At 38.1% G+C, this 23,934-nt stretch overlaps 5 protein-coding genes and 1 pseudogene across 6 annotated transcripts in view; 4 read left to right on the top strand and 2 right to left on the bottom strand.

Annotated features, from left to right (window-relative positions):
* The first annotated feature begins 113 nt into the window (after positions 1-113).
* LOC111467303 lies at positions 114-2,148 on the top strand (annotated as a pseudogene).
* A 1,029-nt stretch (positions 2,149-3,177) lies between these two features.
* On the bottom strand, positions 3,178-5,913 carry LOC111467255 (extradiol ring-cleavage dioxygenase-like). Its single transcript, XM_023112110.1, has 3 exons — positions 5,569-5,913; positions 3,998-4,374; positions 3,178-3,604 (listed from the first exon to the last, which is right to left on the bottom strand). The coding sequence occupies exons 1-3, from the start codon at positions 5,803-5,805 to the stop codon at positions 3,394-3,396; spliced, it is 825 nt and encodes a 274-aa protein (XP_022967878.1). The 5' UTR covers positions 5,806-5,913; the 3' UTR covers positions 3,178-3,393.
* Positions 5,914-7,474: 1,561 nt separating this feature from the next.
* Positions 7,475-9,609, top strand: LOC111467294. 2 transcript variants are annotated; one of them, XM_023112160.1, is made up of 3 exons: positions 7,475-7,589; positions 8,089-8,451; positions 9,118-9,609. In XM_023112160.1, the coding sequence occupies exons 2-3, from the start codon at positions 8,233-8,235 to the stop codon at positions 9,229-9,231; spliced, it is 333 nt and encodes a 110-aa protein (XP_022967928.1). In that variant the 5' UTR covers positions 7,475-7,589; positions 8,089-8,232; the 3' UTR covers positions 9,232-9,609. The 2 variants fall into 2 exon arrangements, with proteins under 2 accessions (XP_022967928.1, XP_022967927.1); XM_023112159.1 differs by having other exon boundaries at positions 7,487-7,589; positions 8,063-8,451.
* Positions 9,610-10,197: 588 nt separating this feature from the next.
* On the top strand, positions 10,198-12,055 carry LOC111467292 (extradiol ring-cleavage dioxygenase-like). The gene is made up of 4 exons (XM_023112154.1): positions 10,198-10,210; positions 10,243-10,610; positions 10,910-11,286; positions 11,678-12,055. Exons 2-4 carry the CDS (start codon positions 10,374-10,376, stop codon positions 11,865-11,867), a joined length of 804 nt encoding a protein of 267 aa, XP_022967922.1. The 5' UTR covers positions 10,198-10,210; positions 10,243-10,373; the 3' UTR covers positions 11,868-12,055.
* Positions 12,056-12,697: 642 nt separating this feature from the next.
* On the bottom strand, positions 12,698-14,327 carry LOC111467231 (peroxidase 47). Its single transcript, XM_023112073.1, has 4 exons — positions 14,037-14,327; positions 13,652-13,840; positions 13,350-13,512; positions 12,698-13,276 (listed from the first exon to the last, which is right to left on the bottom strand). The coding sequence occupies exons 1-4, from the start codon at positions 14,265-14,267 to the stop codon at positions 12,897-12,899; spliced, it is 963 nt and encodes a 320-aa protein (XP_022967841.1). The 5' UTR covers positions 14,268-14,327; the 3' UTR covers positions 12,698-12,896.
* Positions 14,328-16,642: 2,315 nt separating this feature from the next.
* The window catches only part of LOC111467206 (DNA polymerase I, thermostable), a 28,338-nt gene continuing 21,046 nt past the window's right edge, over positions 16,643-23,934 (top strand). The window contains exons 1-5 of the mRNA XM_023112032.1: positions 16,643-16,891; positions 17,261-17,492; positions 18,148-18,227; positions 21,925-21,963; positions 22,976-22,994. Coding sequence (XP_022967800.1) covers positions 16,706-16,891; positions 17,261-17,492; positions 18,148-18,227; positions 21,925-21,963; positions 22,976-22,994 — 556 coding nt within the window. The 5' untranslated portion in view covers positions 16,643-16,705. The remainder of the gene's footprint in view (positions 16,892-17,260; positions 17,493-18,147; positions 18,228-21,924; positions 21,964-22,975; positions 22,995-23,934) is intronic.

Below are 23,934 nucleotides of genomic sequence, written 5' to 3' on the forward strand. Positions count from 1 at the left end.
TGATTACCAATAAATTCATTCTTAATATTATGTTTGATATATTATAATTTAATCACATATTTTAATTTTAATAAAAATATTTATAAGTTTTAATAATACATTTAAATTTAAAAAAATAAAAAATATCCGTGCCCTATTCTCTTCATTATGCGTTGGATCCTTGGGGCGGATTTGAGATCTAATATTCTCCAATTTCTTTTTGGGGCCAGCTCTTCCCACAAAAGCTTAGTTGATTGGATGGATCGGAATGAGTTTATCAAAATTAAAGCTTCTCTGTGGTGTTTATTGTCGACATTTTGCTGCTTATCCTCTCAATGACATTTGTAACAATCTGGGGCCTTCTATATATGAGCTGTGATTTTACTCTTTCCCTTATCTTTGCATTTATTTCTATTAATTCTGTTTTTTCTTCTTTTATCAAGTCTACACATTGTTGTCAATGTTTGGTTGAGTTCTGTTTCTCTTTATATTTATCAATGAAAAATTCAGCCAATGCCTCTCTGTCTGTGCTGTAAATGGTGAAAGTGGCATGTTCTTCCTTGTTATGGGTACATGGGTTTATTGAATTTTTGTATTCTGTATTTGAGTAGAAAGGTGAGCGTGATGGATGTGTCCAAGAAGTATGGGGTTGGGTACCGGCTGCTTCATGCCGTCACCAAAGGTCATCCGTGGTATGGCGATTGGGGTTATGAATTTGGTGCTGTTAGTTTTGCGGTGACTCCTGATGCCTACAAAATGGCTGTTGAAACCCTCTCCACCCTTCCTTTGTCAATCTTTACATCTCAAGGACGTAAGCTCCGTTCTCATCTACAGGACATAATTTTGTATTATCAGTCTTTGTCAGAGTGCAAACTTGTAAACGTAAGAGATCTCTTTAGGTTTCTGATGAGCTTGATTCATAATGTTCGCAAGTCATCAACATCCATTAATGATGTAACGGATGAGAAGCAGCCATCAAGGGTCTTGTGCTCGTGGACAAGAAGCGACATTACACGTGTCGAAGAAGCAATGCTGAAAGTGCTGCATGCTGTTTCTGGGTTGAATTGGGTCACTTGGCGCACCCTTCGTGGTGCTGTGTGCAAAGCAGGTCCACCTGAACTGCTTGATTATTTCCGTAAGAATCTTGGTGGAAAAATATCATCTGATGGGATGGTTGTCAATGCTCAACGCAATCCTCAATCAGGTGCTTTCGAATACAGGTGAATGAATTGCTTGTTCATAATATTGTTTTGTACACTTGTAGCAAGGCTTTGTTCATAGTGTGTGGTCTCTCAAGGGGTATATTTGATGTTATGCAGGCTCAAGGGGTATATTGATTATACTGAATCATCCATTTCTAGCTACTACCCATCTGAAGAAAATCTTCTGTTGGACTTGAGATTTTTGTACAATGCCATGCTTCATCCACCTTCTACGGTGAACTATGGACCCCAGCCAAGAAGGGCAGCAGCGGTGAGCTCGGCTGTGAAGCTCATAGACTGCAAGCAGTTTGTAAAAGATTATAAACCCGAGAAGCTGACGACTAAGTTGAATCCTTTTTCGAAATGTCTCTTGTGCGAGGTCGAAGTCGTGGACGACTCAAAAGACAATTCCTCAAGGCCCCCTCCAGAGCTAGTTACTTCCATGTAATGCTACCATGTCTGACCTGAAGCTAGAAGCATCAAAAGCTTTCCAAGATGTATATTTGATGTTCAGAAGGTTTCAAGTAGAAGAGATAGTCGACCATGGGGGTGTAGATGACTCCACCCAGGTCAAGCTGTTGTTCGGACAAACCGAGTCGGTGCGTGTTAGAGGAAGATGCCAAGTGAAGATCGTGCTGAACAGGTTTCAAATGGAGAGTGGAGTAGAAAGGTGGACAGTTGAATGTAGTTGTGGAGCCAAGGATGACGACGGGGAGAGAATGCTAGCCTGCGACTTGTGTGGGGTTTGGCGACATACAAGATGCTCAGGGATTCGAGACTCCGACACGGTCCCAGGGAAATTTGTATGTTATAAATGCAGAAGCTCCATTGTTGCAATGAATACCAATGGGGAAACGGAGGCGGATACCGTGTGTGAGTCGGTTATGTTAGTCGGTTATGTTAATACTATATTTTTATTATCTTTTTAATGAAACTTGAAGTTGTGTGTTACAATGCGGGACAGTGATTATGCGACGTTTTAACCCAATAAACAAATAAGTCATGTAAAATTCGCACTTTCTGAATAATATTGGTGTATGCTTGAGTCTCTGGTCATGTTTGATAGAAATGTTTTAGAAAACGTAAGCGAGGAAATACGTTGAAAACAGTTTTAAAGAAAGCAATGTTATAAGCTAAAAACGAGTAGGCAACAACGACTTTGATAGCATATAACTCGGGTAGGAAGAATTGACAACTAGTCGCATACTCTTATAGTACATCTTGGGAGTTTTAGCCCTGACGATTGTAGACATGATTTTGATCGAAGAATTGACAACTAGTCACATCCTCTTATAGTACATCTTGGGGAGTTTTAGCCCTAACGATTGTAGACATGATTCTGGTGACCGATCATACACCTCATATTGACACAACAATGATAGTAGAGGTCTGTATAACAAGAAAGCAAGTAAAAGGGGTTTGGAACAGGCACGTGGCCTTGGACAACACGTCCTAGACAAGCATGGCCGGGATATTTGATATGTAGCCACAGTCAACAGGCATTGGGCATGCATAACCAAGACGCGGTGCAATCTTGAGAAACAAGAGTGTGATGAATGAAGAAATTGTAGAGATGCCTATTTCTTTTGTCATGATTTGGATCATGTTTTTTTTTTTTTTTTTCTTGCCTTAAAAGGATTTTAATTTTGATGATAGAGCTGCTTTCTAGAGGTTCATGATTGTCTTTCTTGCCATGAAGAGTTTTTTACTTGATGGGTACAAGGTGTTTGCTGTGACTCAATATTGAATACAAAATATTCTTATGGTTCGTGATGAAAAAAACTTATGATAAAATGATGGGATGAAGCACATATTTTGATTTTTGAGGCAGTTGAGACTCTTACCGACACCCTGAATATTGAGATAGAATGCAAGGTAATGATGAACAAATTCTCCGCCTCCATCAATTCAAAAGCATTTTAAACCTCGTAGATACAAGATTTTAAACTAAGAGAATAAACATTGGAAAAACATCATTATTTTCAAGAATGTCCCAAACATCCTTAAAAAAAACACAGTATCATTATTGTATTGTTAATTATACAGTACACGAGTAAATAAGCTGCTCTGTCGCACAAGTACAAGCAAACCAAATCATATGGTATCTCCAACACGACAATTCTAAACAACATCATGTTTTACATTTGAACGGACACACAACACAAACATTTGCAGCCTATAAACAACAGAGATTTTGAGGTTTGTTGTAATGTTAGTGTGACTGGTGGGAGGGGGAAGAGGCTGTGAATTGGTAGGAGGCATAGGACATGGTGCCATGGTCCCAGCTATGATGGATTAGCTTGGTTTTCGGGTCGCCTCCTGCTGCCCCGATCGCAACGTGGAGTGGGTAAAAGTGGTCCGGACTCGGATGAGCCATTTTTGCATGTGGAGCCTTCTTCTCGTACTCGTTCACATCGTCGTATCTATCCATAAAACATTTTTATTCTGACTCCCCGTTAAGAAAAAGAAACAATGCATTTTTTCTTCAAGAAAGTGAAATGAACGTCTCTTCAAAACTAAATTCACAAGTCTCTTCAAAAGTTTCATATGAATCGGTTGGGAAGGAGAACTAATTATCCTTTATAAGAATGTAGAAACCTCTCCTTAACAGAGGCATTTTAAAAACCTTGGGGGGAAGCCCGAAAGGGAATACCCAAAAGGAACAATATCTACTAGCAGTGTGCTTGAGCCATCACATAAAAATAAACTTAAAATCAAATTGAAAAGATGCTTAGACTAAACCATGAAACCATGAAAGCATCTAAAACAACTTGGGCACATAATTAAGGTACAAACACTCAAATTTATGAACATACCTTCCTTGAAGAAGAGCATCTTTAAGCCAAGTATCAAACTCAAGAGCCCATGGGGCAGTGGCTGAAGGCTTACCACTGCGGTTGAGAGTCCTAAGGTTGTGTGTGGCACTTCCTGACCCAATTATTAGAACTCCTTCATCCTTAAGAGGAGCCAATGCTTTGCCCAAGTTGTAATGATGTGTCCCATTTAGGTGTGATTGTACTGAAAGTTGGCAAACTGGTATGTCTGCCTCTGGATACATGAACATTAGAGGAACCCATGCTCCATGGTCCAGCCCCCGCCCTCGCTCCTCGTCGACTCGCTCGAACCCAGCCCTCATCAGAGCCTCCTTCACCCTCTTCGCCAGCTCTGGAGCTCCGGGTGCTGGATATTTAATCTGTTTTCAAGTCATTTTTTACATGTTATGGCATATATCTATGCTGAACCAAAGCCAAACAGGGGTGACAGAGAAGGTGATTGTTTAAACTCATTTTCTACATTTGAATGAATTCTCGTGTTAATAATTCCACATGTACTATTAATCAAAGAAAATAACCATAATGTCTTTTTTTAGTAAACCAGACTAAGAGAATTTCAACCTTCAACCTTAAAGAAGAACTATATTTACTTTGGCTTAAGAGCCCAAGTCTACTTATTGTCCTCTTTGGACTTTCTCTTTCAAGCTTCCTTTCAAAGTTTTTATAACGTGCGCTAGGGAGAGGCTTCCACACCTTTATAAAAAATGTTTTTGTTCCCCTCTCCAACGGATGTGGGATCTCACAATTCACCCCTTCGATTCGAAGCCTTGTGTTCCCTTCTCCCATCAATGTGGGACCCCTCAATTCACTCTTCTTCGAGCCCAGCGTTCTTGCTGACACATCGCCTCGTGTCTGGCTCTAATACCATTTGTAATAGTCCAAGCCTACCGTTAGCAAATATTGTCCTCTTTAGACTTTCTCTGATCCCTTCTCCAATCGATGTGAGACCTCTCAATTCACCCTTCTTTGAGCCCAGCGTTCTTGCTGGCACATCGTCTTGTGTCTGGCACTGATACCATTTGTAACGGTCCAAGTCTACCGCTAGCAAATATTGTCCTCTTTAGACTTTCCCTTTTAGGTTTCTCCTCAATGTTTTTATAACGCATCTACTAGGGAGAAATTTCACACCCTTATAAAGAATGATTTGTTCTCCTCTCAACCGATGTGGGATCTCACAATTCACCCTTTTCAGGGTCGAGCATCCTCACTGACACTCGTTCCTCTCTCCAATCGATGTAGAATCTCGCAATTACATCAATACTAATATATTTTTTAAAGGTGGAGTTCAAAAGTTAAAACATAAACAGACTATGTTAACCAGGAATGAGAAGCAACTTGATAAATGGAACCATTTCCATATCCTAAATACAAAATTCAGAGCACAAAATCCCATTCAGAATTCTCCAACACCTCATGCTATTGAATTCAAAAATGGAAAAAATGGATGCTAAATCCAAACAATCATTGATAATTCCAGAAAAACAAGGGCCACCGAGAAACATCATAAAAGAAATGATCCTAAAGCCAGAAATGAAAAGAGTACATTCCATTACCTTGTACATGGAGGAGGGGAAGCCATAGAAGTCGTAGATGGTGTCGTTAGGACCCGAGACGACATTGACAGTGGGGAAAGTGGTGTCGTAATGGGCAGAAATGCAGAGAATGGCTTTGGGTTTTACCGCAACGACCTCGTTCTTCCAAGATTTGAAGAACTGCCTCGCTTTTATGCTATCGTCGATGCTCAGCGTCGGAGAGCCATGGGAGAGGTAAAAAGTGTCGTTCAAAGCCATCGAATAATGCGCGATCGGATTCTATTGGCTCTGAATTTGATCGAAATTTTAGGGTCAACTACACCAAAATGATGGCTATATTTGGGGAGGAGGTCGGGGGTAGGTGGGGAGGTTCTCAACGTTAGGTACAACAAGCACATATTTACGTGTACAACAAGTACATATTTATGTGTATATTCAAATCAGAGCTCTTTCAAAAAAATGGTAAAAACATTGGCAGTTTTAGAATTATTTACAAAAACAGAACTATTTTTAATATATGTCATATCTCACATATCTCACGTCATTGCTTTTCTACGACGTGTTGTTCGTGGCCGCATGCCTAGGTCATACCAAACTCTTTATTTGAGTCTAAATTTGTCAGACCTGAATCACCTTGCTCAAAATTTACTTAGGAGGATATGAGATTTTGTATGATTATTCGGTAAAATCATGTCTAGCCCTCCCGGACTTGAATCGGCTCTCATGGCTTTGCTTTGGGATTTCCCAAAATGAGAGTATTCTTAGATTATAAACCCATGATCATTCTCTAAATTAGTCGAGTGGGACTTTCATCATCCAACAGCGACTAGTTGTCAGTTCTTCCCACTCGAGTTATATAATATTTTAGTTGTGATGTTTCTTTCTTGGTTTATAGTCATATAAGACTTTCAAACTTTCTTTCCATCATGCTTTCAAACTCTTTTTCAAAAATATCCATGCTCCTGTTTTCTAAAACCTTCTTTTAAAACGAGGTCAAAGGTTTGAACATACGTTGCTCGGCCGTAGCGATGCGAACCCAAATTGGCTTGACTCACTTAGTGTTGGAAGTGAGTGCTGCACAATTGCAAAAGTATGCTGCCAAAAAAAGTATAATTCAACATGGTCATTAGTTAGGTATAATAATGCGCATAAAGGTTCTATTTGCTAAACTGGTATGCATCCTTGGGGAGGATGAAAAATGGAGGTGTAGAAGGGTTGCCAAAGTCCAAATTTGCTCTAAAAATAATGCATATCACATTTGAATGATGAGCTCGAACCACTTGCACCAGAATTTTCCTTTTGATGTAGGTAAGGAGAGTACGGTGACTAGTGATTTTCCATCATGAAGCTTCAACTCTCATGAGAATCTAATAGACTGTATGTGTCACAATTGCATCTTATTAGGACTTGTATTGTAATTGTGCGATATTTACTCTTACCCTCGAGTAAATCCACCGACCAAACTTGGATCGTTGTTGGCATGGACGATATGCTCAAGTCTTCAACCATACCCTTAGAAAACTATTTTAGAAAATTGGTAGTTATAACAAATATATACTCTTCAAATTATATAGAAATAAATAGTGAATTTTGTTAGGAATCACGACCTTCTACAATAGTATGATATTGTCTAGTTTGAGCATAAGTTGTCATGATTTGAGTTTTTCAAGAGGTCTCGTGTCAATAGAGATATATTCATTTACTTATAATCATTTCTTAAATTAGCCATTATAAACTCACTCCCATTCATTCTCGATAAATTTAATAAAAATAATAATTTAAATAGGGACTAGACCTATTTCAAATAACTTAAAACTCAAATAACTAAGTTTAACAACTAAAAATGCAAAATTTTGAAATTGTAAAATTAGTAATTAAAGATGTATTTTTTTTCGAAAAAAAAAATAACAAATAAATAAATGGAAGACCTGCATTCATATTCGAAGTGGATCCGTGCTTGTGTATTCGAAACGTTCCAATCGGATTTCCTCAGAATTAGGGCTTCAGGGTCGAATCGCGAGTCTAGTTGTTTTCTCTTCAAGGTCAGTGCAGCCGCTTCTTGATTGAAAGTTGCAGATTCTTCTTAATTTGGCACCATTGATTAAGCATTTTTCTATTCCATACTTCCTGTGATGATTTTCTCTTGGCTTTGCATATTTGTGGATACAAATTTGCCAATTTTTCTTCAAGTACTTACATTTGTGCTGTCTGTTTACTCCGTTCTTAGAATCAGGGCTTCCTTTCTTTCTTTTTTTAGTGGCAATAAAGTTCTTGAATAAATCTTCACTCAACCGTCGTATTTCCAGAAACCAAATCAAATCGATTATTTGAATCAAGGAGGTTCAGTTTGGCTAATTTCTCTGGCCATTTCAAATTAAACCAAACTAATTCAAGATGGTTCTGTTACCGGTCATATGTTATGATATTGTTCAGTCGGCCAATATAATTACGAATGAAATTCATTTTTGGTGACTATATATTTATTTATTGTATTGATCCATTTTTAACTGCGTAGATTTTTCTTCTCAAATCTCATTTCAGCTCTACTGTATCTGCCGCCACCATTGCCATAAAGTTCTCAAATCTATTATGTTATTACTCAATATTTTCTGGGCAGAGCACACAGTGAAATCGTGGACTTTTTGAGTGACAAGAAGAGGCCCTTGAAGACTTTTTAAGTTGGAAATGAATTCAGAAGCCTTGCAGGTAGCTAAGGTTTACCGCCAGCTTCTCAAAGCTGTAAAGAACCATATTGGAAAGGAAGAGAACAAGAAGCATTTTGTGGACTATGTGGCTCAGAAGTTCAGGGAAAAAAGCACACTTTCGAAACCCCATTCTGTTCAACAGAAAATCAAGCTTGCTCGCGATTACACATTTCTACTTAACAGCGTGCACCATCAAAAGGCAATACTTCACTTCCACTATTTAAAACTTTTTTCTTGTTCGAATAAAGAATTAGGCCTTGATAACCATTGTTGTATTTTTCATAGTTTCTTTAGAATGAATTTCGTCTTTTATAACTTATAAGGGAACCTTCCGATTCTTAGTCGAATTTCTTTTTTTTTTTTTGATAAGAGATTCTTAGTCAAATTTCAAAAACAATTTTTTTTTCGAACTTGGCTTGAATTTCAAAAACATTCAACTCTTTGGCTATAGGTGGAAGTAGTGTTGACTAGTGGGGCCTCAGTAATCTTTTGTTTGGTTATGTGATTCATTAACTATAATTTTCTTTTACAATGTAGATTAATTTGTAGTCCATTGAGGATTTGACAAATGAGGACTTGTTAATGGCCTTAAGTCATAATTTTCATTAATCTAACTACGACGTATAATATAGATACTGTTTCATTAGGTGGTTTATCAATCAATTTGTAGATCTTCAATGCAAGATTTGATGGGGAAATTAGGTGCTTCTTACGTTCTACTATCTGCAATTTCAGAGTAATGAGATATTCAAATTCTAGCAGAAGACACATTATAGCTCAGAATCAAGAATAAATGAACTTCTGCTTCGTTTCCTCATTTGATGTTTGTTAATAACTGGAATTTTTATTGGTTATGTATGTTCAGGACTTGCTGTTCTCGTACAACATTGCTATTGATAGATCAGATGAAATGAAGCGGATATTGGGCAAGTCTGCCGCAAGTGTGGGGCTTAAACTTCCGGAGGTTTATCAACCCTGATGTCCTGTGGTTGTTTTATCAAGCAGAATTACTTCGTTCCTCCTAAGAAAAGAAGAATAATGACTTCGATGAGCTGCCCCTGTACCAGCAGACTTTAATATTGTTGATCTTCTACCATCTGATACTTCAGTTTTATGTGCATTGGAAGAAGCAAAGGGCAGCTACGAAGATTTTATCTTTCCTCTTATTAGAACTTCTAAGGGTGAGTTTGACAGCAATCTGGTGAGTTATTTGTTTCATTTCCATATAATATGTACTTCAATAACGTGAAAAAGAGCCGTTGAATTTTGATCAAGAAGCACTTTGACTTAGTTGGATCTTAGTTGTAGGTGTTTTCATCGCAATATAATCAACCAACCGTTCGAAGTTATGTGTTTAGTCATTTTCAGTCTTATTTGACCAACTTCTTGATCAATTATTTCCCCATATAGAATTTCTGAGTAATTGGAAGTCGCTTTAGATGATGAGGCCATAGGAATGGGTGCATCATGACATGTCTTAATGAATTAGTTGGTACTAGAAATGCTGGAACAATCGATGACTGCTTAGTCTCATTCGAGAGTCTAATGTCTTTGTATCATTTTTTCAAAGGAAAAAAAAAGAAAAAAAAAAGGTGGATTTGGGCTCCTTCCCTTCCATTGTATAATTGCGCGGGAAGGAATCACATGCCTTTTGTCTCATGCATCTAACATGCTTGCGGGTTCACCTGTTTTAGTCATTTATGAAGTATTACAATTGAAAAATAGGTATTGCCTATGGTTTCATACTCTATCTACCAATACGAGAATAACCCATGTATAAGTAACATATAATTCAAGGAGATGGAAGGTTCATATCAACCTCCAATGTCACCTGTCAAATGTTTTCATTTCTATTAATTGATTTAGACATTTGTGTATAGATAACAAATCTATTTATAACTATTCTCTTACAACAGAAATTTAGTGGTGGTTCAATAATTACGGGATAGAATTGAATTACTTCCCCACCTATGCCAGAAGTAAAAAGCGATCTCACGTTTGTGGAAGGATTACTATTTGAGGACTAATTTCCCACGCATTCAACGGCATGTGCCTCACATTCAGCTCTATAAACCCCTTCCCCACTGCACTGCATGCCTTTACCTTACTAGCTTATTTCTGATGGCTTTGAACGACACTTTCTATGTGTCCCATGGATCCCCAACGCTAACCATCGACGATGGCATCAAAGCAAGGCACTTCTTCAAATCATGGAAGGACAAGGTTTTTTCCCAAACACCCAAAGCCATTCTTTGTGTCTCTGCCCATTTCGACACTGCCTATCCCACCGTCAACGTTGTTTCTGGCCCCAATGATACCATCTATGACTTCTATGGTTTCCCCTCCTCCATGTATGAGGTAACATACTAAACCTAGCAAGTGTATGTTAGGAACCACGACTCTTCACAATTGTATGATATTCTCCACTTTGAGTCTACGCTTTTATGACTTTGGTTTTAGTTTCCCCAAAAGACCTTGTACTACTGGGGAGATATATTTCTTACTTATAAACTTATGATCAACCTCTTAATTAGCCGATGTGGGACATCTTTCCCAACAATTCTCGATAGTTGCATTTATAAATTTTCAAGCTTTGAACCCTGGAGGGAAACTTTCCAATATTGATAACAATAATGCATAAATGACATGAAAAACAGTTAAAATATCCAGCACCAGGAGCTCCGGCATTGGCGAAGAGGGTGAAGGAGGCTCTGATGGGGGCCGGGTTTGAGCGGGTGGACGAGGAGAAAGGGCGAGGGCTGGATCATGGAGCATGGGTTCCTCTGATGTTCATGTATCCAGAGGCAGACATCCCAGTTTGCCAACTTTCAGTACAATCACGCCTAAATGGGACACACCATTACAACATGGGCAAGGCATTGGCCCCTCTCAAGGACGAAGGGGTTCTCGTTGTTGGGTCAGGAAGTGCCACGCACAACCTTAGGACACTCGACCGCCACGCCAGGTCTTCTGTCAACGCCTCATGGGCCATTGAATTTGACGACTGGCTTAAACATGCTCTCCTTCAAAGAAGGTAATTTCATTTCCATTATTTATAATCAAATCAATTAAAAAGATATAAAAGACTCATGAAAAGATACCTATGAAAGATATTTGCCTATAATTGTGATTATCCTACCTTAGTTGGGGAGGAGAACGAAACACAATTTATAAGGTGTGTCAACTTCTGCTAGCCGACGCGTTTTAAAGCCTTGAGAGGAAGCTCAAAGAAGACAATATTTGTTAGCGGTGGATAAGAATCTACAACGCACTAGAATGCCCTTGTTGACGATCCTTTACTCCTTTACTAAATATCTTCAACACCTTCAACCGTGGTTGAAGGAAAAATCTCACTTATTCTTTGCTCATTTAACTTAAATAAATATTTTTTGTTTGAGAATTAGAAGAATATTTCGTGTGGGTAGATACGAAGATGTGAACGAGTACAAAAACAAGGCTCCAAATGCAGAAAAGGCACATCCAAGTCCCGATCACCTATTTCCACTCCATGTCGCAATCGGGGCAGCTGGAGGCCACCCCAAAGCGAAGCTAGTCCACCATAGCTGGGACCTTGGCACCATGTCCTACGCCTCCTACCAGTTCACAGCCTCTTAAGCCCTAAACCCACTAATCGCATCAACATAATTACAAACCTCCTAACTCTTCTAGTTGCCTTGTGTCTTTCATTTCAATGTTGTTCAAATGTACCATAATGTAGTATGTTTGTAAGGTCATCCTATTTATTTATGTGACAAACCATATATGGTTTTGGTTTATTAGAACGTTGTATGAACGTTTCTTGTCAATGTGACATATCACACAACACAATCAAAAGTAATAAGATCGAGAGAAGTAAAAACAAATCTGTATACGTGTATTGTTCAGTGATTTGAAATAGCACTACCATATTACGAGATCCTATGTTGGTTGAATAAGAGAACAAAATATTCCTTACAACAGTGTGAAAACTTCTCCCTAGTAGACACGTTTTAAAATTGTGAGGTTGACGACAATACGTAACGGGCCAAAACGGACAATATCTACTAGCGGTGGGTTTGGGCTGTTACAAATGGTATCAGAGCCCGACATCGGACGGTACGCCAGCGAGGATGTTGTCCCCAAGGGAGTGGATTGTGAAATCCCACATCAGTTGGAGAGGAGAATAAAGCGTTCCTTACAAAGGTATGAAAACTTCTCATGAGGCTGACAACGATACGTAACGAGTCAAAATGGATAATATCTACTAGCAGCGGGTTTGAGCTGTTACAAATGATATTAGTGTCCGACACTGAATGGTGCGCTAGCGAGGACGCTGACCCTAAGGGAGTGCATTGTGAGATCCCACGTCGGTTGGAAAGGGGTACAAAACATTCTTTATAAGGGTGTATAAACTCTTCCCTAACATACGCGTTTTAAAATCGTGAGACTGATGACAGTACATAACGGACTAAAGTGGACAATATCTTTTAGTAGTGAACTTGAGCCGTTTCAAACACCCTTCTAAAAGAGAGAGAACTTTAGCGAACAAGAGTTAATTACAAATAACTATAATATGATCGTTATCACACACTCGCACGCACACAAAACACCGACATCCACACGTGAGTGTTGCATTACTTATTATTAACAACTAATACATCTAAATCAATTAACCCTACGGCAGTTGCGGCGGACTTGGCCCCAACGACCTTCCTTTACATCAAGCATACCCATTTTGATGATGGCCTGTTGGAAGTCCAAGAAGAACAGGGCTTGGTTCATGGCGTAGGCATTGACAATGCCCCTAGTACGCGGGCTAGCGAACAACGTCTGGTCCGAAAACAGAACCCCGGCTCCTCTCGACAGCGCGTTGTAATAGACGTTGTCGAAGCTGTCAGCCGTGGCGTCGAATGTTTGTATTGCATTGTCGCCATTGCTGCATGTTCTTGATAGTGTTCTCCCAAAGTTGGGACTCAGAAGAGGGTCGGTGCCGTCCAGTCTGTCTTTGAATGATACGCATCGTGCCACTCCTAATGTATGCGCCCCTAAACATACATGTATGGATGAGTTATATAATTAACCGTTTATGTTGGGTGTTAGAAATGGTCTAAAGTTTACCCGAAAGTGCGACCATTTGCTGAGCCGTAAAGCCACGGCGGGCGAAGGTATTTATAAGCTGAGATGCATTGAAGAAAGGCGAAGGCAAATTGGCGGTGTCTTCGATTCTGGATCTCGTTCCGTCCTTCCTTCCCTTCGGTATGTCATAAAATGGACCTCCCGCCTGTTAAGTTACTCGTCATTAAGCTCCAATAAAAGTGTAATATTTTGAAATTTAACGATGAAATGAAAATTATATCCAAAACCCATTAACCAAAAATATATTTTTCATTAGAATCGAGGGAAAAAAATTTAAAAATTACCCAAAAGACTGCATCTCTGGCAGCCATGGCGACAATGTCGGCGCAAGAAACAACACCAGGACATTGGTTTTCTAATTGTTCCTTAATGTCATCAATAACCTCGTAACCTCGTAAGCTTTCGTTGGCTGGAGAATCCTTTTCTGCTGTGTTGTCTCGTGTCGAATCAATCAACACTGATCCATCGCATCCCTATTCATATCGAACGACATTTGTTCGATCATCTTCGATATTATCAATTATTGTATCAATATATGTAGAGCTTTTTCAAAATATCCATTAGTATATCCATAAATTGTACTTACAAATAACGATATCGAGATCAGTATTTGCCTCTTTAATCAAAAACACTGGATGGAGGAAAATGGGACGTTTAAAGTCTAATTACCTCTACAAAACAATCGTGAAAATGCATTCGAACGAGAGATGCAGCCAAAGTGGGATCATTTTGAAGAGCTCGATTCACCGTGTTCTTCACAATCGGATCCACAAACGGGCAGCTCATCAAGTAATATCCCATACTCAATCCATTTACGCCTCCAAATGTTACACTAACGCCCACCAACACGATAATACTAACTAAGTTCATCGACATCGACATTGACATCAACAACGTCATTTTCTGGAGTAGCTAGGTTGAAAGAGAATAGAAGATGGTTAAAGAAGAGTTGTGGTGGGAGTTTGTGTATTTATACATGGAGAGTATAGTTTGAAGTGAAGGAGAAGGAGAGTGGGTTCATCACATTGTCCACTCAAACAAGCCATGATATTAAATAATTAATGATTTCTATACAGCTTTTTGATGTGTTCGTTGCATGTTGGATTATTAAACCTAACACCAACAATTCCATCAAATCTGGATTCCAATTCACATAAATAATTGAAATCTATTAAACTGTGTGTTTCAAATCAATATCCACGCACATACACATGATCGTAACATAAATTATTCAACGACTCAAGTTCATCGCTAGTAGATATTGTTCCATCTGAGCTTTCCCTTTTAGGCTTTCCCTCAAGATTTTTAAAACGTGTCTGTTAAGGAGAGGTTTTCATACCTTTATAAAGGATGTTTCGTTTCCCTCTCCAATCGATGTGAGATCTCATAATCCACTCCCTTTCGGAGCCCAGCGTTCTCGCTGGACACTTGTTCCTCTTTCTAATTGATGTGGAATTTAACAATTAATCCCGCTCAACATCTTTGCTGACACTTATTCCTCTCTCCAATTGATGTGAGACCTCACAATTCACTCCCTTTTAGGGTCCAGCATTCTTGCTGACACTCATTCCTCTCTCCAATCGATGTGGGATCTAACAATCCACCCCCATCAAGGCTCAGCACCTTTGCTGACACTCGTTCTTCTCTCCATTGAACGTGAGACCTCACAATCAACTCCCCTTCAAGATCCAGCATTCTTGCTGACACTCATTTCTCTCTCCAATCGATGTGGGATCTAACAATCCACCCCCATCAGGGCTCAGCACCTTTGCTGACACTCGTTCTTCTCTCCATTGAATGTGGGATCTCACAATCTACTCCCCTTCAAGATCCAACATTCTTGCTGACACTCATTCCTCTCTCCAATCGATGTGGGATCTAACAATCCACCCCAATCAGGGCTCAACACCTTTGTCGACACTCGTTCTTCTCTCCATTGAATGTGGGATCTCACAATCTACTCCCCTTCAAGATCCAGCGTGCTCGGTGACACTCGTTCCTCTCTCCAATCGATGTGGGATCTCACAATCCACCCCTTTCGAGGCCCAACGTCCTATGAATCTATGAAAATATCAATGATGTCGAAAAAAAAAACTCGCTCAATCATATTTAGATGTAATTCTCGCTTCGATCTTAACTATATTTCGATGTAATTCTGGCCTCGATCTTACTACAAGAGAGTAGTTAGGATAGTAAAGTGGGGATTTAAGATAATGGAAGGTGGCAGAGGTGAAAAAGGTGCATATAATGGTTGGAGAAAGAGCTGTGTCGCATTTGAAAAAGAAAAGAAAAGAAAAGGAAATGAAGGATTAGTCAAAAAGGGAGAGTGGGACGGCTGGCTTCCATATTCTTCCTTATATTATTTTTATAACCATTTGTGTTCCTCAATTTCAACGCTCTAGTGCTTTTCACACGTCTTTCTCCCTCTTATTAGTGCTCTCCCCAGTTCAATTACTTTTTCGATATTTGATAGTCTCGATATTCTCTTACATCTTCTACGATATGATTGAAACTTCAAAATTAAGCGTGTTTTGTTTGAACTATGTTTAAATACCAAAAACTGATTGAATCGAAGCAAACCAAACCAACGAAGTTGACCTAATTTGGTAGTTGAACTATAGCTTCAACCCACTAATGCCAATAAGACTGTGTTGATCGTGTAAAGGAGAAAGAAGCAGGGCTGAAGCACCTCGTTATCACACAAAGGAGTGGGAGAAAAGGAACCCCAAGCATTGACTAGACCTCTTTGTCGAAATGATCGGGACAAAACCCACAATCGATTGATCGCCCAAACACATGTTGAACAATCAAGATTCCATTACGGGGACGCACTTATGGCAAGGACAGAATCAAAAGTTTGTTTTCTCCTATATATGTGATACCAGTCTTAAAATTAATATTTGAGTGAAAAAGGTGAATTTCATATTATAGGATTATATTTGTATTCTAAAATGGTAAACTAATTGAATCAACGACAAACTATAAAACCACTCTCATCGATGAAAATCCAATGACATGCCCTCACATGCAAAAGTTCACGACCCATTTAAGGTTAAGATCAAATAGCATTATCTTTTTAGTTAACATATTAAAAATTAAAGTGAATCAATCTTATAGATTAAATCATTTGTAATTATTTCTAAAATAATAATACGAATAAATTACCATTAAAAAAATATTAATTATCAAGCTTTAGACATAAATCATAATTGTAATTATTTATTCTTGTAATTAATGCTAGAAATTGAATCTCCAAAATACCCTCAGGGTGGGCGAAGATCGTAAACAAGGTTATATCCGAATCGGGCAGCGGTCGAGGAGGCGCTTTGGTGGTTCTCATGGCTTGCCACCATCTTCACACTGCGACTGCTAGTGCATCGCACATTTGCAGAAATTTTTTGGGATACATTTTCACCTCCAAATTTGCTTCTCCTCTTCGTTTCTCTTCTTCTTCTTCTTCTTTGAGGATACAGTCTCCGGGTCACCATTGTTTTCCGTCTTTCTCCGTTCTGCTATCCCCGAAGGTAACTCAGGTTCTGCTTATTGGTACTTATTGTTCTGAATTGATTCTAGCATATTTACCGAGAAATTTAGTTGAAAAAAGTAGGAGACTCATTAATGGCGGAGTGTTATTGTGTCGATGTGAAATGGGCGAGATATATTATGGTAGCAAGTGTAATTCGATCAATCAAAGAGCAGAATGTGGTTGATGGCTCTTATTGCAATAGTTTTTCTTGTCATCTCGACATGAGAAATGGATACTATTTAGATCTTAGTTGTGATCATGGCGTCTAATTTTAGCGTTTGGTTAAATTCAAAGCAATATACAACTTTTTGCCTCTGTTTTCTGCTGCAGTTTTGACTTCTTCTAAGGATTTTTCTCGGTTTCTCAGGGTTACTGTAGTTCATCTAGAAGTGTAAATGCTGCGATTAACGTAGATAGCAATGCAACTTATCATGGTAGTCCGGCATCTTCTAGTAGCCAGCAAATGCTGCAAGTCCAAGATTCATTATCGAATTCACCCACATGCAAAGAAGAAACTGAAATTGATAGTCCTTCAGATGCGAGGGTCATGCTCATAGATGGCACATCAATCATTTATAGAGCATACCACAAGCTTTTGGGTATGTTAGATTTGTCATTAGAATGTTTTAGTTTGACTTAGTTTGTTATCCTAACTTATATTTTCAATCCGTATTTCCACTGGAGATGGTTTATGTGCATAGAGGATAATTGATAGCAGAAAAGTGGCACACATAAACCCGTTGGTAAAGAAGTAGACTTTAAATTCTTAACATTTTTCTTCTTTAATAAGAAACGCGGACAAACTTCATTAATAGAGAAAAAGATGTACAAAAATGGAGACGAGATATCCCCAAATGCCAAGGGGATTATAAAAAGGATTTCCAATTAGCATTAATTTATATCAAATTAGAACTACAAACATGAGGGAGCAAAGAACGCCATTTTGGGGAAAACAATCTAACTTGCTCCCTACATTCATCACGAGAGGATTCACTGTCTTGAAAAGTCCTCTTGTTTCTTTCATACTAAAGTCTCCATAAAACCACTACCACTGAATTGAACCACAACGCTCTAGCTTTCCCCCCAAAAAGAAGTCTCATAAATGAGCTGAGAAAAAGCCCCCGAACACCCCTTGGGGAGCACCCAACTTCAGTTAAAACTTAGAAAAGACTACACCAACCAAAAACAACATACGTTTTTGCTATATTTACTTCTTTGATTTATTTGTTTGTTTGGATTTCTGTTTTGGAGCAGCAAAGCTGCATCATGGCCATTTATCACATGCGGATGGCAATGGAGATTGGGTGCTAACAATATTTACTGCCTTGTCACTTGTAAGTAACATTCTTGTTAGGTTCTTGTTTTCAAATGTTATTTTACCTGTCCTTTTTCCAACAATGATATACATTCTACTGATAGTGCCTCAAACCCTAATGCTATTCTAAATGTTCTCCTCATCTTTGTTGTTTTTTTTGCCATGAAGTAATTTCTGTTAAAATATTACAATAAAATATTGGAATATCAATTTTCAGCTTGTTGGGTATTGGCATAATGCATATGCCGTGTTTGACTAGCCATGGGAACAAAAGAGAAACATATGAGGGATCATCAACATGTAGGAGCTCGGGCATATCCAAATCATCCTCAATAATTATATCACAGGGTGCCTCTATGGTATGAAAGGGTGGTGGGTCGAGCTCGGGTTTAAAAGTTTTGGGGTATTGTCCGTGATAACTAGTGAGAAAGACGCTGTATTAGAGGGAAGAGGGGGAGGCTATTCAAAGAAGGTGGATAGGTATGGTAGTGAGTCAATTGGAGAAAGGTGATGTCGTGGGGAGCCTTCATCAAATGAGTGCAAGGGGATGATAATATGTTTTCTTAGTCTAAAAGAGGTTTATCGGTGGCTGTTGAGAACTGATAAAGATGATGAAGGAAAAAGAAGTGATGAGGTGGGTTACAATTCCCTTCCTAGGCCCGTTTGACTTTGTCTTTCGGTTTCCAGTTCATTTCCTCTAACCTTACCATCTCTTCAATCTTACATTTCAACAAGACACTTGTTAGGCCTACCATCATTAGGCAATACTTTAGAAGCGGTAGATAAGGGAATGTACCCTCAACAAGTTAGTATATACGTTATCTTTATGTTATTTTTGTAGTTTGCTTTTGTGCATTGGGAGGAGGGAGAGTTTATCAGCCCTCTCGAATAGGCTACGGTATTTTGTATTGCCTTCGGGCTTGACTTCTTTTGTTTATCAATACAAGTAAGGTGAGACCTTACAACACGCTCCTCTCTTAACCCCTTAGTCTAAGAACCCTCCTTGTCTAACCATTCCAACAATTTGTTCCTCTCCAAAAGTTCTTGCTTTTTTATCCATATATCTCTAAAGGCCTTTATTCCAACCTTTCTAAAGCTTCCTTTAGTGAGCGGAGTTTTCCCATGAATTTGAAACCTTCCCACTTTCAGGAACATTTGTTGGCCACCAAGAAACTTAAAAAGGAGTGATAGGAGAGAAACATATTTTCATACCTTAGAGGACAGGGTCCCTACTTTGGCTCCCATTGATCCAGAGAAATCGGCCAATGACTCGATTTGTCCCTGGGACCTAGAGATTTTTTGGCACCAAAGAAAGAATCCATCCAAACTCTAGATAACAAGGCTCTGGACCACCCTCAAAAGACAGTTCTATTTTCTCCGAAGTGCAACTATTTCCTTCCGTAGATTTCATCCTTCCTTCACCAATTTGACTAAAGAGGGTAGCTCCATAGATGTCCTATGTTGTTTGACCCTTCGAGAAACTTGAGATTTACTTAAAAGAATTGTAGCAAGTGTCATTAGAAATCTTCCAACCCTTGCACTCAATACTTTTGGGGCACCCATCAAGGGGTTCAAAAGCAATCATACATCTGCCTCTTCGATAACTCATGTTAGACATTTGAACAAATATCTATTCGAAGAACTTCTTTGCTTTTGATCTCACGATGATGAAAGAAAAAAATCGCTTACCCACATGAATATCCCCAAATGAACATTCACATTTGAAACTTTTGATATGAACCAAGACATCTCAATCATGCAGTATATACTTCAAGGAAGATGTGAAAAAAATGATCAAATTACCACAAGATAAAATCAAGTTGCAATTCATGACATATTAAAGAAGAATCAAGTTTCAATTGTTCTTGTATGATTACAAATTTTGGGTGGATGATAATTAAGAGTTATGGTGTTTTATTAATATATTTTAAGGCACTTTATTTACTTTAAGGTTACATTTATATAGTGGCTAATTATGGTCATAAAATATACATCAATAAGGTTGTTAGATCAAATTCTCCAGAGTTGCAATCATTTGAAATGAAATCAAATTGATTTGGGGGTTTCTGCATTTGTGAAATAAAGGTTCGCATATCCAGGCGCCTTATGAGGGTTCTTAGATTCAATTGACTAGAGTTTCCATATCATTTGGTATCAAAGCTTTAGGCTAAGAACAAATATATGTTTCATTTGCGTTTCTTATCAATTTGGTTTTTATTTATTTTTATTTTTTTAGCCCATAATCGATTTAGAGTTTAAAAACTAATCTTAGCTCTACTGAAAAATTTGATAGGTGAGAATGAGAGCTTCATTTATGTAAATGAGTGTAAACAGAGTGCCCTAAAATTTCTTGAGTGTATACATGTGAGAGAGTGCTGTGAGGTCTTTTGTATTTTCTGAATTTAATTTTGCAACGAAGTTTCTCAAATAGATTTGAGGACAAATCCTCTTGAAGAAGTGAACAATGATATGAACCAATGCATCTCAATCATGCAATGCAATATGTACTTCAAGGAAGATGTTAAAAAAATGTTGTTCATATTATCACAAGATAAAATCAAGTTGCAATTCACGACACATTAAAGAAGAATCAAGCTTTAATTATTCTTGTATGGTTACAAATTTTGGGTGGATGATAAATTAGAGTTATGATATTTTATTAATACATTTTAAGACACTTTATTTACCTTAATGTTACATTTACATAGTGGCTAATTATGGTCATAAAGTATGAATGTTACAACTCTTGAAATGCCTCATGGAAGGTGAATGGTTTTATTTTGAGACTATATAATGCCATGCATCTTGTCTTTGTAAAGTAGATTTGGAAAATGTAATAAAAATAGCATTTGTGTTTCTTTTAGCCAAAAGCTAAGTTTCTTTGTAATTTTATTTAGTTTATGTTGAATATTTAGAATCATTCAAGCTTGACATGATCAATCTTGCTTGTGGAGTAATTCAAATCTCAAATAAGTGTTCTTGCCTTAAGATATTCGATCAACAAGGTAATTTGGATCTTACTTTCCCTTGGAGTGGTTCTTGGATATTTAGATCAAAAAGGTTTTACTCTTCAATAAGGTTGTTAGATCAAATTCCCAAGAGTTGCAATCATTTGGAATGAAATCAAATTGATTTGGGTGTTTTTGCATTTGTGAATTAAGGGTTTGGATGTCCAGGCACCTTACGAGGGTTCTTAGACTCAACTAGCTAGGGTTTCCATATCATACAATATTGTTCAATTAGCACCCTCGTCAATTCATCTTAGAGGTTGAACACATCTCTTCCTTTCAATCTTCACTGAACATGTATACACCTCACCAGCCCTAACCTCTTCCCGCTGGCTCTCATCCTTCAGTCCACTAACACATTATGAAAGAGATGAGGAGAAGAAAGAGAGTGTGTGTGTGTGCGCGCATGTCAATCCAAAAGTGTTTTCAACCCATGGTTATATTGACAAAAGTCTTTTGTAATTATAGTGTAATTGTACATCCTTCACTTGTGCTTCTCAATGTCTTGCTGAAACATTTTCTGTTTCTAAGCAAAAAAAGACGGGTGGTTTTACAAATTTTGAAAGATGGAGATATTTCTTGTGATAATTGATATATCTATTATATATCTTTTCTGCAAGAATTTGTGATTTTTCTGCAGGTAAAGTTAAAGTTTTCTGTTTAGTTTAGTGGTTCATGTGCTTACTCATTATTATTATTCTCTTGCAGATTGTTGATGTTCTGGAGTTTATGCCTTCTCATGTGGCGGTAGCTCTTCTTTTTTCCTCACTGCTCTCTTTAATTATGTTATCTGCAAACATTAACCAATTAAGATTCTTTAAATATAAGTTTTTTGGTATTTGAAAATTGAGTTTGATTTTCATTTCATTCATAATTTTTTTAAAATTTTGTTTCATCAATCCTTCATTTTTTTTTTTACTTCTAATTATCTGTTAGCTTCTTTGGCTAAAAATGAAGTGATTTTTTCTAAAATTTTCTTAGGATGATGTGACAATATTTAACCAAAACTCCAGAATTTTTTATGTGGAAAAAAATATATAACAATATGCTCTCCCGTACATCATCCGAACATCCACTCTACCCGCACCCGCACCCGCACCCGCACCGTCGGATTCTCTTGGTTTCCTTTGACTCTAGGCCTCTACCTCTCCCACTCTGACTTCATATCGGATTTGTTTTTTTTTTCTTTCCAGATTTGGGGTTGAGGATGGGCACTGGTAGGGAGGGAAAAATAAAGGAGGTGGTGGGGAGGGAGAAATAAAAGAGGTGGTTGGTTGAAGAGAGTGTTTTAAAATATTTTTTTGGTCACATCAACAAAATAAAATTATAAAATAGCTAATTATTGTAAGGAAATATATACAGAACCATGGCATCTTTATTGTCAAGGAAACTAACAAAAAATCAACAACAGGTACCAAAATGGAGCATCATTGAAACCTAAATGGCAAAAACGTAAGATTTTGGAACCTAGAGACAAAATGGATATTAAACTCTAACCGCGGGGATCAAAAGAGCATTTATCCCTATAATATGTTAGTTAGACTAATAAGTGATGATGTCATTTGATTTGTTGATAATTAGACATGTACGTGTACAGAATCATTCATCCGTCTTTTTAGGATCATCTCTTATTTTTAGCATAACTAATCAATATCCAGACATTTACAGGATTTGACGTTTAACTTGTGCCTCCCATATTTATTGTCTTAACTATGAATGCAATTGCAATATTCACTTATACGTTCTCTATGTTGTGCAGGTTGTGTTTGATCATGATGGTAAGATCTAGGATTCGAAATTATCACATTACTGATTTCTACAAGAACGTGTATGTGCTTGTATTCCATTACTTTTCTTGGATCTGCAGCTTTCATAATTATCTACTTACATGTACTTTACCTGGTGATGGGAAGGATACCAATGTTCAGTGGGTGACAGTTCGGATACTAGTGTCTAGTGGATTATGGGTGATGGGAGAGATATTTTTTTTTTTTCTCAGAGGTCAGGGTGTTGGAGGGTAGACCCCTTTGCACTTGTTTCTCCCGTTTATATCACTTTTCCTCGATTAAACCACTCAGTGGTGGATATGTTGCCCTTTTCTCAGATATGTTCTTCGTACATGCTGGGATTATGATGTTTTTGTCTAACAGGAAAACGTCAGATTTTATCTCCATTCTCTCATTGATTGGGAAGTTTTGTTGTAGTCTGGGGAGAAAATATGTTTGTTTTTTGAGCCCTTGTTCTTCTGTTGGCTTCTCTTGCAAGTCTTTTTTTTGTGGCCTGGTCAATTGCTCTCTCTCGAGTGGTGTCTTTGCTTCACTGTGGAAGGTGAAAATGTTAAAGAAGGTTCAACTTTTTGGGTGGTAGGTTCTTTATGTATAAGTTGACACCTTGGATCAAGTTCCGAGAAGGTACAAATAGGTTAACGCACTGGATCAAGTTTTGAGAAGGTTGTGCAATTTGATTGGGTCGTTTTGTTGTTTACTTTGTAGGTAGGTGGATGAGGACCTTGACCATATAATCTGACGCTGTGACATTGCGCCCGAGATTTGGAGTTGTTTTTTTTAGGAGTTTGGCTTAAGCTATCTAGACATAACGCCTATAAAGAGATGCTTGAGGAGCTCTCTCTTTCCCTCATTTTTGTGAGAAAGGAAGGCTACTGTGGTAGGCTAGGGTGTGTGCGGTTTTGTGGGATATTGGGGGGGGGGGGGGGGGGGG

Source organism: Cucurbita maxima, unplaced genomic scaffold (genome assembly GCF_002738345.1).
Source record: "Cucurbita maxima cultivar Rimu unplaced genomic scaffold, Cmax_1.0 Cma_Scf00033, whole genome shotgun sequence".
Classification (NCBI taxonomy): domain Eukaryota; kingdom Viridiplantae; phylum Streptophyta; class Magnoliopsida; order Cucurbitales; family Cucurbitaceae; genus Cucurbita; species Cucurbita maxima.

Excerpts from the sequence above, each read along its gene's own strand:
- LOC111467255 (XM_023112110.1), bottom strand. The coding sequence starts at position 5,805 with ATGGCTTTGAACGACACTTTTTACCTCTCCCATGGCTCTCCGACGCTG. Across the intron at positions 4,375-5,568 it reads TCCCCTCCTCCATGTACAAG|ATTAAATATCCAGCACCCGG; the intron begins GTAATGGAATGT and ends ACTTGAAAACAG. Across the intron at positions 3,605-3,997 it reads GATGCTCTTCTTCAAGGAAG|ATACGACGATGTGAACGAGT; the intron begins GTATGTTCATAA and ends TTTTATGGATAG.
- LOC111467294 (XM_023112160.1), top strand. The coding sequence starts at position 8,233 with ATGAATTCAGAAGCCTTGCAGGTAGCTAAGGTTTACCGCCAGCTTCTC. Across the intron at positions 8,452-9,117 it reads ACAGCGTGCACCATCAAAAG|GACTTGCTGTTCTCGTACAA; the intron begins GCAATACTTCAC and ends ATGTATGTTCAG.
- LOC111467231 (XM_023112073.1), bottom strand. The coding sequence starts at position 14,267 with ATGACGTTGTTGATGTCAATGTCGATGTCGATGAACTTAGTTAGTATT. Across the intron at positions 13,513-13,651 it reads CCAGAGATGCAGTCTTTTGG|GCGGGAGGTCCATTTTATGA; the intron begins GTAATTTTTAAA and ends GTAACTTAACAG. Across the intron at positions 13,277-13,349 it reads GCAAATGGTCGCACTTTCGG|GGGCGCATACATTAGGAGTG; the intron begins GTAAACTTTAGA and ends ATGTATGTTTAG.
- LOC111467292 (XM_023112154.1), top strand. The coding sequence starts at position 10,374 with ATGGCTTTGAACGACACTTTCTATGTGTCCCATGGATCCCCAACGCTA. Across the intron at positions 10,611-10,909 it reads TCCCCTCCTCCATGTATGAG|TTAAAATATCCAGCACCAGG; the intron begins GTAACATACTAA and ends CATGAAAAACAG. Across the intron at positions 11,287-11,677 it reads CATGCTCTCCTTCAAAGAAG|ATACGAAGATGTGAACGAGT; the intron begins GTAATTTCATTT and ends TCGTGTGGGTAG.